This window comes from Notolepis coatsorum (genome assembly GCF_963971535.1).
Source record: "Notolepis coatsorum genome assembly, chromosome: 16".
NCBI classification, from domain to species: domain Eukaryota; kingdom Metazoa; phylum Chordata; class Actinopteri; order Aulopiformes; family Paralepididae; genus Notolepis; species Notolepis coatsorum.
The window spans coordinates 11,739,013-11,753,272 of NC_140180.1; the positions used below are offsets into that span (position 1 = coordinate 11,739,013).

At 47.3% G+C, this 14,260-nt stretch overlaps 1 protein-coding gene across 1 annotated transcript in view; it reads right to left on the reverse strand.

Annotated features, from left to right (window-relative positions):
• Nucleotides 1–14,260, reverse strand: part of fam13b (family with sequence similarity 13 member B) — a gene marked incomplete at its 5' end in the record, with an annotated part of 152,906 nt that overhangs the window by 7,061 nt on the left and 131,585 nt on the right. Inside the window, 8 exon segments of the mRNA XM_084332495.1 lie at nt 2,423–2,518; nt 3,548–3,631; nt 6,465–6,670; nt 7,802–7,926; nt 7,928–8,021; nt 10,006–10,087; nt 11,082–11,223; nt 13,669–13,927. Of these exon segments, the coding sequence (XP_084188621.1) occupies nt 2,423–2,518; nt 3,548–3,631; nt 6,465–6,670; nt 7,802–7,926; nt 7,928–8,021; nt 10,006–10,087; nt 11,082–11,223; nt 13,669–13,927 (1,088 nt within the window).

The following is a 14,260-nucleotide window of genomic DNA, read 5'->3' on the forward strand; positions in this document are numbered from 1 at the left end:
CAACGACGAGAAACTCGTTGTTCGCCGCCATGCGTTGAGTGCCAACGACGAGAAATCTCGTTATTTAATCGTTATTGCTTTTATTAGCGATATCCATTCAAGCCAGCCTCACGTTATCATTGGGACTGGCCTCTGACCTCTAAAAGGGAAAATACCGCCCCCTATCGTCTCCCGGATGGTAATGCACCCATTGGATTGGACTCAATGGAAATGCATGGGGGGGGGGGAAAAAAACGGATTCCACATTTTACTTCTCAGGCATGTAACCCGAGACGATTGCATTCATTGGGGACCCTCAGAGCAGCGTGGAATATGTGTTTCGAGGTTGGATCGTTGGATCAATAAACGCGATCGATATTTGGAATGGCGATCAGGAATTGGAATAATCTTTTTGCAGAACATCTGATGTGAGGTAAGGAATCTATTTGACCAGTCTTGGGGTAATTTTTTCACATATTCCACAACGTGTCCCCTATGTGTGTATTATGACGTTACCACTGACCAGGTCATAGATAATAGATTTTTCAGCCCGCTTCTCTAGCGTGCATAAGTACACATATACTATCGATAATCTAGCGTTTATTTGAAAACGATTAATAAATCAGCCGGAAAATGACAACGTGTATTCCAGTAAATGGCTAATCTTTTTCTTTTTTTTGAAATTTCCAAAAACGTCTGTTTTTCAAAACGGTATAAAACGGAAATGTACCGATGAAAAAACAATCTGTTTCGTACATGTTGACTGCAAGCAAGTCATTGATAAGCGACGGGCGTATTAGACACATAGGCATAATATATAGAATATAGAAATAGCTCTGCGAAAATCATGAAATATCGGAAAATCAGTCCCAAAAGGCTGGCCTTCAAGCGATAAATCGTGCGCCCCCATTTTAATAATCCACATAGGTTCTTCCCGTGCCCCAGGACAGTTCAGTCAGTATGTGTGAACACCCACCACTCTCTCCTGAAGGTAGACATCAGAGAGAGAGACCCCTCCATTCAGTGATGTCACTGGGATGTAAAGTATGGAGCTTTGAAGAGGGTGGCGTTTCCCTTTAACACTTTAACTGCCGGGAAACGCTTTACAGCGTCATTCCCGGCCATGCTCAAGTTGCCGAAGGACGCTTTACAGCATCTTTAATATCAATATTTCAAAAATCTGTGATCGGATTCATATTTCCCCTCCGCTGGCCTGAGATCCACCAGGAGGACCCACTGAGCTCTCTGGCGGTTCAGGAGCGCCATCTGGTGGCCGATCGGCGCAATCGCCAAACAGGAAGTGCTGTGGAGGTTGTGCTGGTCGGCCATATTACTTCCGGGCACTCGGTTTGGCTGCCGGCACTCTGGCTCGGCACAATATATAGCGATCCATTGCCAATAACTCGATAAACAACATGATTTGGACGTATATAGTATTATACAAGCTGGAAATGGTTCATCAGGATAAACATCCCATAATCGAAAACGGTCTACACCACGCTGATCGTCCAACGGCGCGAGGAATATCCGGTAAGATTCAGCGTTATTGTTGAACGTGTTCCATATAAACTGTTATGATGAACATATGACCCACACTAGATGAATGATATAACGCTGCCCACGGAATTATAAACGATCCCCCGCCCATCCGGTCATCATCAGATCATACGTAGATCATTCTAGAAGTACGTCCAATTGAAATTTTTTATATCGCCCCGATTGCCATCAAACTGTATTTCATCATCAATATAATGCATTTGGGGCTATAGATCACGTTCTGGAGAAAGCTGCAGAAAGAGATGAAAACATACTTATACATTAGACCATACTTTACTATGAATATGTGAATGAAAAAGTTTAACGTTGCTACACAATGAACAATACATATAGGACTTTGAATGGGCCCTAATAATGGCAATGTAGCAATAGAATTTAAAAAGTTATAGCCATGCAAAGAAGGGGTACTTCTCCATAGACAAATAGAGCCGGCAACCTATGGTATATAATGAATTTAACCCATGGCACCCAAAGTGTTAAGGTTAATGTCATGCTTTCCCCTCCTCATACTTGACGCCTAATACGGGCTCATTACACAACTAGCCTGTCTCAGGAGATATGATGCTAGCTGTGTGTGTCTGTGTGTGTGTGTCTGTGTGTGTGTCTGTGCGTGTGTGTGTGTGTGAGTGTGTTTTTTGAAAACCGATACCGATAATTTCCGATATTACATTTTAATGCCAATATCGGCCGATAACATCGGACATCCCCTACTTATTGTCCATTTAAATCCACCCTACAGACATGCTTCATACACATACACAGAGTGGTCAACACCACAAGATAAAGTAGAATATTGTAACATACTGTGTACTAATACAATGTGTGTGAGTGTGTGAGTGTGTGTGTGAGTGTGTGCGTGTGTGTGTGTGAGTGTGTAGTGACGTACTGTGACAGGTGTGATGCTGACTCTAGTGAGCATCTGTTTAACCAGCCTATAACGATCATACAGAGGCTTCACCACCAAGCGCTCGTCTTTAGTGACCTGTATTAGAGAGAGAGAGAGAGAGAGACAGAGAGAGAGAGAGACAGCAGTTAGACAGAGAGAGAAAGACAGATAGAGAGAGATAGAGAGACGGCAGAGTTAGACACAGAGAGAGAGAAAGACGGATAGAGAGGGGTTACGTTTAGAACTTCCATCTATCACTTTTCAGTGATCCAGACAATCCTCCTCTCCTCCACAACGTAGACTAACAGACAGAGTCCTTCACTCCTCTGTTCCACGACGTAGACTAACAGACATAGCACTGGGAAATCTATTTGTTGCGAGATGTTCATTGTGGGATGTCAGTAATAAAGTCTACATGTCAGAAACAGTGGATCCAAAGAGCTACAATTTATGCCTCACATTCACCCAGTCACTCACTCACTCACTCACACACACCGACCGACGGCAACCGTGCAAAGGTGCAAGGGGTTAAGTTAAGTGTCTTGCTCAAAGACACTTTCGACTGCCCGGGAGGAGTAGAAAATCGAACCGGGAACCTTCAGATGACCAAACAACCGCTCTGTGTCCTGAGCCACTGTCGCCCCAGACATCACACCAGTTAGGATTAGCGTCAGGGTGAGTGATTCAGGGTTAGGTCTAATGGTGGATAGTAACATGCTGCAGGTGGCAGGAGGGCCTAACAAAAATAATAGTTGGTTTCCGGTTGCCGACCGACCCTGGCGATTTAGGTGCGACCAAATATATTTTATGAGTTTTAAAAAAAAATTATATAAAAAATCAGATTATTATTATTATTTTTTTTAGAATAAAGTTTCATAGAAATCTTAGTCAAACATTTAGTATTATGGATGTTAAACATGCTGGCAGAGTACATGCATCCATGTTGTTGTGAACATTTTAATTAAATAAAGAAATTCCCTATCCATAGTCGCCGTGGGAAAGAATAAAAAAAAATAAAAATTCCCTACCTAAATCATGGCCAAACTGACAACCAACAGGAAACCAACAATATTTTGTATTATGCCTAGGGTGAGGTGTTGTGTTATTAACACAGTGATAACTCACAGGTCGGCCGTGCAGGCCCTCGTAGTGCAGTAGGTTCTTCTGTAGGACCGTCTTCTCACAGGACAGCTGCTCCTTGGTCATCTTCTAGCGGGACCAAGAGACGGGAGACGGACGAGGATGAGGAGGAGGAGGAGGACGCAGCAGTTCATTTACAGCTACAGGAAGGAGCCAGTGAGGCACAGGCCGACACCGCAACAGGAGACGACATGATCCAAATTAAGACTCCAACACACGGAGAGACCAGTCCCAAGTCGATCGGCACTCTCTCGGCCTCTCCCGTGTTCAGGCGACTCGGGCGTATATATAAAAAAAGTATATCGGACCATGTCTCCAGCAACACCGCAGCCGTAGCTACAACCATTTATGTCAAGGCTCTAGGGGCGTGACGATGCATTGATTAATCGAAATGCATCGATTTGAATATGTTAGAATATGTTAGAATCGTAAAAAATAAAATATATATATATATTTGTTTTTCTTTTTTTTTTGTGTGTATTGTTTTTATTGAACTATAGTCCATTCATGCTGAGTGAATCAGTTCCCCCAGCCACATTTGTGTATTCACATTTTTTTTGGGGAATTAACAGATAGAAAATGTATCGAAAATTAATCCAATCGAAGTCAAATGAAGAGATTTCATGATGCATTGAATCGTTGCCTGAATAATCGTAATCTAAATGAATCGTTGTGAGGTTGCAACGTTACACCCCTGCAAGGTTCTCTAATCAACATTCATTCCTTCTATCCCCCCGCGCTCTCCCATGAGCTCCACGTAACGCGGAGGTGCAGTGGTCTATAACCAGGGGTGCAGTCGTAATATGGGCGAAGGCCAAACGGTATCCTATTATTATGCAAAGTCTAGGCACTTATCACCTAGACTTTGCATAATAATAGGATGCGCGCACTTCGAAGCCCAAACGTCGTTTGACCGCGTGTGCCCAGCACTGCACCACTGTCTATAACAGTGGTCCCGGTACTGGTCCGTGAGGCATTTGTTACTGGGCCGCACGGAAAGAATAAATCATTTATATAATTTCTGTTGTATTGATTATTTGAGACTGAAAGGTGTTTTATTTTGAAAAATTTACGGATTTTCTCCCGACGTAACATTCACCTGTGCGTGTGTAACAGAGGCAACTCGCCCCTGCCACGAATTCGACCATGCCTTGAGTGGGAGTCGAACCCCAGGCGTCCGCACTGCGGGCGACATCACAAACCGCTGCGCCAAGAAAGGAATTCCCTTCTAAGCGCTCAGTTTGGATGCCTCTGGGGAGTGAGTTTTACACCCGTTACACGTGCCTCTTGGACACGTCAAGATGCTTGTCTCGGTCACGTGATACGCTACTAAAAAAATAAGCGCGCAAACAATTTTTTTTTGTTGTTGTCTTTTGTTGTTGTCTGTTGTCTTTTGTCTCCCTCTTGTGTCTACATATCCCCATTCTCAGGTGTCTCCCAGTTCCAGCACCACCAGCAGCAGCTGGTGGTATAGTCCAAAACACATAATCAACCCTTCTCCCAGCCTCGCCAGTGAATGTGATAACACGATACTGCTTGCCCGAGAAGGGAAACCCCGGACCGGAGTTTTTTTTCTGATGCACAGTCCCATCCAATCTAATCCAATGATGTGCATTACCATCCGGGAGACGATAGGCGGCGGTATTTGCCATTTTCGAGCTCAGACCCATTCCCAATGATAACGTCAGGCTGGATGGATGAAAAATGAATGGATATCGCTAATAAAAGAAATAACGATTAAAACCAGAGTTTTCTCGGGTCTTGGCACACAACGCATGGCGAGTTAACCCGACTTATCTCGTGGTTGGCCCTGAATTAGTTGATAAGCCTTTGGAGTTTTTTTTTAAAGAGAAAAACGTGACATGGGACCATCTCGTTGCAGAGAAACAAGCCCAGGGCTCCCACTGATTCAGCGTTATGGTGAGTTGTATTTTTCATGCACTTAACATTCGTTTTATGCCGGTCGTGTTATTTTATTTTTGCTGTATTTATCTGCCACAACTTGAAGGCCGGTCCGTGAAAATAATGCCTACATTAAACCGGTGCGTGGTGCAAAAAAGGTTGGGGACCCAGTGTTTCCCACAGGATTTAGTGAGACTGTGGTGGGTGAACCTAGGCCCCTCTAGGGGGGTCCGGTGGCATGACCCCCCGGAATATTATTTTGGTACATTTTAAAGTTAAATGCATCAATCTGGTGCACTTTGAGAGCAAAATAAAGAGGCTAGATCTATGATGAACTTTGTGCTCAAAACACAAAATCGACTAGACTAGTGCTTCCCAATCCTCTCCTCGAAGCACCCCAGCCGTTCAATGTATTTGTTAAATTCCACCACCAGCACACCTGATTCAACTTAACTAGCCCTTTATTAGTTGAATCAAGGTGTGCTGGTGGTGGAATTTAACAAATACATGGAACGGCTGGGGTGCCTCGAGGAGAGGTTTGGGAACCACTGGACTAGAGCAGACATTTGAGCCATCAAAGAAATGAAGCAAAAGTGGTTACCTGTGTTGAACTGGTTTATTTTTTTAGAAAATAAAAAAATATAGTGGATTACTATTTACGACTACTACCACTGCCAATACTACTGTTACACCCCTATTGGCAAACTTTATATTTAAAAAAATTATGAATGGGGGAGCTCCAGTAGCTCACCGCGTACCTCGGACGCTATTTCGGCGTCGGGGACAACCGTGCGCGTCACGGATCTGGGGTACACGAGTTCGACTCCCGGACTCGCCGTATTTTCTCAGAGTGTCTTTCCCCCGATCTATACCCCATTTCAACCTGTTTCTGTCGGTCATGCTTGACCAGAAAAAGCGATAAAAGAACCAGCTGACTGGTCAAAGTTTAAAAAAAATTAAATAAAAATTATGAACGAAAAAAGAAATGGGCTGAACGGACCTTGATGTCGTCTGGCCAGCCGTCCTCGTGCCTCTTCCCCCGGACACGTCGCTGGATCAGATCCAGGGTCTCCTCCCTGGTGGGACGCTGACCTTTGACCTCCGCCGATGCATCGTGGTCCAGCGTGGAGCCGAAGCTCTTGGGCAGGGTGTTGCTACGGGGACGAGTGTGGGGCCCCAGCTCGCTCTCCGCACGGTGTCTGGCATCTAGAGAGAGAGAGAGAGAGAGAGAGGGAGAGAGATAGAGAGGGAGATAGAGATAGAGGGAGATATAGAGAGAGATAGAGATAGAGGGAGATAGAGAGAGAGAGAGATAGAGAGAGGGAGATAGAGAGAGAGAGAGAGAGAGAGAGAGAGAGAGAGAGAGAGAGAGAGAGAGAGAGAGAGAGAGAGAGAGAGAGAGAGAGAGAGGGAGATAGAGATAGAGGGAGATAGAGAGAGGGAGATAGAGAGAGATAGAGAGAGAGAGAGAGGGAGATAGAGAGAGGGAGAGATAGAGAGAGAGAGGGAGATAGAGAGAGGGAGATAGAGAGAGAGGGAGACAGAGAGAGAGAGGGAGACAGAGAGAGAGAGAGGGAGATAGAGTGATGGAGAGAGATAGAGAGGGAGATAGAGAGAGGGAGATAGAGAGAGGGAGATAGAGAGAGAGAGAGGGAGATATAGAGATAGAGAGGGAGATAGAGAGAGGGAGAGATAGAGAGAGGGAGATATAGAGAGAGATAGAGAGAGGGAGATAGAGAGATAGAGAGGGAGATAGAGAGAGGGAGAGATAGAGAGAGGGAGACAGAGAGAGAGAGGGAGACAGAAGAGAGAGAGAGGCAGACAGAGAGAGGCAGACAGAGAGAGAGAGAGGCAGACAGAGAGAGAGAGAGAGAGAGAGGCAGACAGAGAGAGAGAGAGGGAGGGAGGGAGGGAGGGGTGGAGGTAAAGAACAGAGAGGGAGAAGCTTGAGTCTAACCACTGGAGAACGTCTACATCTCTGTCCACCAACAATCAGGCATGCAAAGAGGTTTGATGGACAGCCGCCATGGTGACGATGAACCAATCAGAGTATAACGAGAGAGAGGGGGGGAGGAAAACGCCCACGGAACACACACACACACCATCAACAACAACAGTGCACACAGCCACAACAACACAGAGTAATATTCCAAACACAGCTAGTAAACAACAAAAACAACAACAACAACAACAACATTCCTTTCGGCGGTCAAGACAAAGAGTGGCAGCGGGCTACAATCACTAGAACAGAACCTCGCGGCTCTGCGGTGGTCAACAGCATATAGTAAGTAAAGTAAGGGTAGACATGTTCTACTTACTGAGGGGCTTTGTACTTACTGGGGTGGTACTGTCTAGAGCCCAAGCCAAAGCAGCGTGGGGGGGTGAGTGTGTGATGGGGGGGTGCGTAGGGAGAAGAGGAGGAGGAGGAGGAGGGAGAGGAGGAGGAGGAGGAGGAGGGGGAGGGAGGGAGGGTGGAGGGGGTGATGGCGTCTGTGTGAATGCAGCAAAGCCTGGTGCCTCAAGGAGCCTCTGGGGTAAAGGTGGTGCTGGCGGACTCCTGGGTTGGTCGGATCGGTCAATCAATCAATCGGTGGGCGGGCGGGCGGGAGGAGGGAGGGAGGAAGAGGAGGGGGAGAGGGGGTGTTCCGGTTATTTTCTTCTTCTTTTTTTTGATTTTAAACAAGAGAGTAACCTTTCGGCCACGGCTCGTCCTCCTCAGGAGGGTTGAGCCACAGTGAACGAGACAGAGGTTCGGGGGGCAGAGCGTGGGTCAGCAGGGGCAGACAGATACACAGCCTCGTCTTCTCACCTGGACTCGGGTGTTTTTTGAGCCTCGACATTTAGCCTTTATCCTATTTTCATACTAGCGCTCGTTTATCTATGCTTTCTCTTTTGTCGTTGTTGTTCTTAGCTCCATTCTATTTAAAATGTCAATTTAGAATCTTTAAAAACATTTCTCATGTACCCCAGTTGCTATTGCATGTACATATTTGTGTTTTATTACACGTGTGTGTACATGCATACCAACTATTTTTATTCTCCACCCATCGATCATCCATAGCAACACTACTATCACCCACATCCAAGAAGGGAGATCCCCCCCTTGAACGGCCCTTCTAAGGTTTCTCTCCTCCACATTGTCTGTGGTGCTTTTTTCCTATTTAGTGAGTTTCTCCTTACCGTCGCTGGTCTGGGAGTGTTGCATTTATTTATTTTACATTTATTTAGGATTTCATGGTGGGTTTTCTGTTCTTGATTTATTGCGATGTTTCTTCTTGACTTGTTTAAAGAAGACTTGTCTGGCCCATGGGGACATTAACTTGTGATTGCGGGCTTTACAAATACATTTTATTTGATTTAACTCAAACTGCACTGACTTTATATTTACATCTAGCTATTTATCTGACGCTTTTATCCAAAGTGAATTAAAAGTTCTGTACAACAAGTCAGCAGGAAGGGTAGGGTACAAACAGTGTTGAACTGGAGTATATGCAGGTTTCAACAAGTTCAATGTAAGACTTTTTAAGACCTTAGAGCCAAATTGAATACCAATTTGATGAACATAGCGACACTGAACTCGCGGCTGCACTTTAAGCGCCAATTTAAATGATCTCACGTTCCCCATTCAAGCTCTCGCCAGACGCACCAAGCTTGCGGTAGCCCCCGCAAAAAACTACTTGAATACAAAAACATTGAATTAATTTAATATTGAACGCCGGGTCAGACAAAACTAACGCTGTTAGGAGCCAGAGAGCACAGGCGAGACCAGACCGTCTTCTCGCGGGGAACCCCACCTCCGACAGGGGCAAGAGGTCAGCAAGAGGTCAGCAACAAGTGCAACGAATAACTGGATAAATGAACGAGGGCATGCAAATCAGGTATTCGATAAGTGAGATGATATTCTCAAGTGATTCTGATCCTGGATCTGTAGATCAAAAGGACTAAACGTTGATTATTGTCATCATGCACCGTCGCTTATCAAATTAACCCGTTAACGAGCGCTGAATCCCAAGGACGCTGCGTAGCGTTTGACCCTGCTGAATACACTGTGTGGACTCATGTATGGGGGGGAGGGGCTTACAGAGACGCACCAGCACAATGAAGGGTGGGGCACGCGTGTGACAGCCATGACACAACACTATGATTGGTTGGTTGGTTGGTTGATTGATGTGTGTGTGTGTGTGTGCGTGTCGGAGCAGCGTGCGCACGAGGATGGAGCTGTAACAGAGGTCATCGGTGATCAAAGGGTTAATGCACCCGATGAGGAACAGGATGGCACACAGACACTCTACCTCGGACACACACGCTCACACGCACGCACACACACACGCACACAAGACACACACACACACACATGATTATAGATGTACAGACACATACTGTATACGTGCATGTAAGTATTTCTCATTATCTCGCTCTCTCACACACACACACACACACACACACACACACACACACACACACACACACACACACACACACACACACACACACACACACACACACACACACACACACACACACACACACAGTGCACCTACCTTTAAGCTGCTTGCGGATCTTGGTGAGGTCAGTCATCCATTTGAGAACTTTGGGGTTAGCTGCCTTGTCTCCATGAGAGGGCTGGAGAGGAGAGGAGAGGAGGGGGGAGGAGGAGAGGAGAGGAGGGGGGAGGAGGAGAGGAGAGGGGAGGAGGAGGGGGGAGGAGGAGAGGAGAGGAGAAGGGAGGAGAGGAGAGGAGAAGGGAGGAGGAGGAGGAGAGGAGAAGGGAGGAGGAGGGGGGAGGAGGAGAGGAGGGGGGAGATGAGAGGAGAGGAGGAGGGGGGAGGAGGAGAGGAGAGGAGAAGGGAGGAGGAGGGGGGAGGAGGAGAGGAGAAGGGAGGAGGAGGGGGGAGGAGGAGAGGAGGGGGGAGATGAGAGGGGGGAGGAGAGGAGAGGAGAGGAGGAGAGGAGAGGAGAGGAGAGGAGAGGAGAGGAGAGGAGAGGAGAGGAGAGGAGAGGAGAGGAGAGGAGAGGAGAGGAGAGGAGATGGGAGGAGAGAAGAGGGGAGGGGAGAAGAGGGGAGGGGAGGGGAGGAAAGGAGGGAGAATAGGGGGGTTGAAGATAGGGGAGGAGAGAATTGTTTTATTTTTGAGATACCATGTTTGTCTGTAATGTGGAGCGACGGGTTAGTGTCGAGGGTGAATACCTTGTAGTCCCTCTCCTTCTGTATGTGTGTGCAGTGAATGTAAATGGACTGGTTAGTAGGGATGCACCGATCCGATATTGATATCGGATATCAGCCCCGACATGACTAAAATAGCTAGATCGGGTATCTGTGACAATTATAATTTAATAAATAACAATTCAGTACATTTATATCTATGTGTTAATTTGTTACATTTTGTTTCACTAAGTTAGGAAAGTAATGTTTTTAAGTCAAGCCCGATGTTGCCGTGCACAAATGAATGATCCCAGTCTCTTCCACACAGTGAGGCGTACAGTTTATTAATTGAACAATGGGTATCGGATCGGCACTCGGTGTCGGCCGATACCCAAAGCCCAGGTAATCGGGACTGAAAAAGTCGGATCGGTGCGTCCCCTACGAGTGGTTAGTGTCGAGGGTGAATGGTGATACCTTGTAGTTCCTCTCCTTCTCGAACTGCTCCTCGAACTGCTTGATCTTCTTCTTCAGGTGCTGCAGCTTCCTGGTGAGCTGGTGAGTCACCGTGTCGGCGCCGCGCGTCGCCTCTCTGGAGCCCATGGACGCCCGGCGAGGCCTGGCAGGAGGAGCGCAGGTTAATCGGGGGAAAAATAAATAAAAAATGTGCGATCTCGATTCATAGACCTATGCAATCTTATTTTTTTTCTTCGAACAGGCGAATCCAGCGTCTCCGGGGTTGGTGACGAACGCAATCTCCGCTACGCCACCTGACCGCCCCTATGCAATCTCATTTCTAAATTATGACGATTCTTTTTTTATAAATCTTTTTATTTATTTTTTTACTTTTTATGACGACGATTCTGACTCGAGTTATTTAGCACGTTACAAGAGACTTTTAAGTTTAAGTCGAGCACTTTCATAATAATGTTATGTTTAAGTTTAAGTCAAGCACTTTGATATGTTATGTTGTCTGTTTAAGAAAGAGTGCAATACATGTCGATTCGTGTGAGAGATCTCAATTCTTAGAGGGGAAAAATGGTGATTCACATTTGAGCAAGAATCGCCCCCAGCCGCCCTATTATCAGCGGCTACATTTAACCCTTTCACTGCCACACGACAGAAGGTGAGCCCTTTACTATCACACAACCGACGGCGATGCTCCATCATTCGCCGTCGGTTGTGTGATAGTAAAGGGCTAACCTTCTGTATTGTCACAGTGAAAGGGTTAACCGGCTGTCGTGTGGCAGTGAAAGGGTTAAAAGGCACTTGGAAAGGAACACGGCGACGTTACGGGACACAGAGTCAGACGGGAGAGAGAAGATACCCATTTCGTAAAACTATCCGGCTGCAAGATAGCCTAGCTTAGCACAAATTAAGGGAAGCGGATACGGACCACTAGCCTAGCTGTTACCATTCCGTTTCCATTAATTTGCGCTAATAGAGCGGGATATAGAGTGTCAATAGAACTAATAGAGCGGGATATAGAGTGCCAATAGAACTAATAGAGTGGGATATAGAGTGCCAATAGAACTAATAGAGCGGGATATAGAGTGCCAATAGAACTAATAGAGTGGGATATAGAGTGTCAATAGAACTAATAGAGCGGGATATAGAGTGTCAATAGAACTAATAGAGTGGAATATAGAGTGTCAATAGAACTAATAGAGCAGGATATAGAGTGTCAATAGAACTAATAGAGCGGGATATAGAGTGTCAATAGAACTAATAGAGCGGATATAGAGTGTCAATAGAACTAATAGAGCGGGATATAGAGTGTCAATAGAACTAATAGAGCGGGATATAGAGTGTCAATAGAACTAATAGAGCGGGATATAGAGTGTCAATAGAACTAATAGAGCGGGGTATAGAGTGCCAATAGAACTAATAGAGCGGGATATAGAGTGCCAATAGAACTAATAGAGCGGGATATAGAGTGCCAATAGAACTAATAGAGCGGGATATAGAGTGCCAATAGAACTAATAGAGCTGGATAGCGTTCAACTGAACGCAGAGAGAGAAAGTTGGTAAGGGCATAAGACGTAAGCGCATTTCCCATTATGTTGCCGTGTTCCTTTAAGTAAATCCTTGTCCTAGATGTGAAGCTAAAACCAAACAAAAGGAAAATTAAGTTTACAGCCACTGAATTCACAAGCTTGTTTGTGTGTGTGTGTATGTAAGTTCACCACAACCCCACCCCACCCCTGTAACTTGGTGCTAAGGAGCTTCAGTGTGTGTGTCTGTGTATATACCCCCTACTGCCTTTAGTACCCCCTACTGCTCTCTACTGCCCCCTACTGCCTTTAGTACCCCCTACTGCTCTCTACTGCCCCCTACTGCTCTCTACTGCCCCCTACTGCTCTCTACTGCCCCCTACTGCTCTTTACTGCCCCCTACTGATCTCTACTACCCCCTACTGCTCTCTACTGCTCTCTACTGCTCTCTACTGCCCCCTACTGCTCTCTACTACCCCTACTGCTCTCTACTGCTCTCTACTGCCCCCTACTGCTCTCTACTGCCCCCTACTGCTCTCTACTGCCCCCTACTGTCCCCTACTGCTCTCTACTGCCCCCTACTGCTCTCTACTGCCCCCTACTGCCCTCTACTGCTCTCTACTGCCCCCTACTGCTCTCTACTGCTCTCTACTGCCCCCTACTGCCCCCTACTGCTCTCTACTGCCCCCTACTGCTCTCTACTGCCCCCTACTGCTCTCTACTGCCCCCTACTGCTCTCTACTGCTCTCTACTGCCCCCTACTGCTCTCTACTGCCCCCTACTGCCCTCTACTGCTCTCTACTGCCCCCTACTGCTCTCTACTGCCCCCTACTGCTCTCTACTGCCCCCTACTGCCCCCTACTGCTCTCTACTGCCCCCTACTGCTCTCTACTGCTCTCTACTGCCCCCTACTGCTCTCTACTGCCCCCTACTGCTCTCTACTGCCCTCTACTGCCCCCTACTGCCCTCTACTGCCCCCTACTGCTCTCTACTGCCCTTAACTGCCCTCTATTGTCCTCTACTGCCCTTAACTGCCCCCTACTGCCCTCTATTGTCCTCTACTGCCCTACCTCTGAGCTTTGGTGGGTGAGGTGGCTTCAGGGTCATGCTGCTGGAAGCGCTGGGCGCTGTGCGCTCCGAAGTCCAGGAAGCGTCGCGCCAGGTGGTGATGGTGGGAGCGAGAGGAGGAGGGGTCGTCTCCACCCTCCCCAGCCTCCCCCTCCTCCAGGGGCAGAAGAGGGAGGGACACCATGCGGCCCGCCAGGGGGGAGAGCTGCGCCTCCCCACTGTCACTGTCATCATGCCAAGACTTATAGGCTGGGACTGGATCTGGAGTGAGGGAGGGAGGAGAGAGAGGAGAGAGGGAGGGAGGAGAGAGGGAGGGAGGAGAGAGAGGAGAGGGAGGGAGGGGAGGAGAGAGGGAGGGGGAGGGAGAGAGAGGAGAGGGAGGGAGGGGAGGAGAGAGAGGAGAGGAGAGAGGAGAGAGGGAGGGGGGGAGGAGAGAGAGGAGAGGAGAGAGGGGAGGAGAGAGAGGAGAGGAGAGAGGGGAGGAGAGAGAGAGGGGAAGAGAGGATAGGAGAGAGAGGGAGGGAGGAGAGAGAGAAGAAGAGAGAGGCAGGGGAGGAGAGAGAGGAGAGGAGAGAGGAGAAGAGAGGAGCGGAG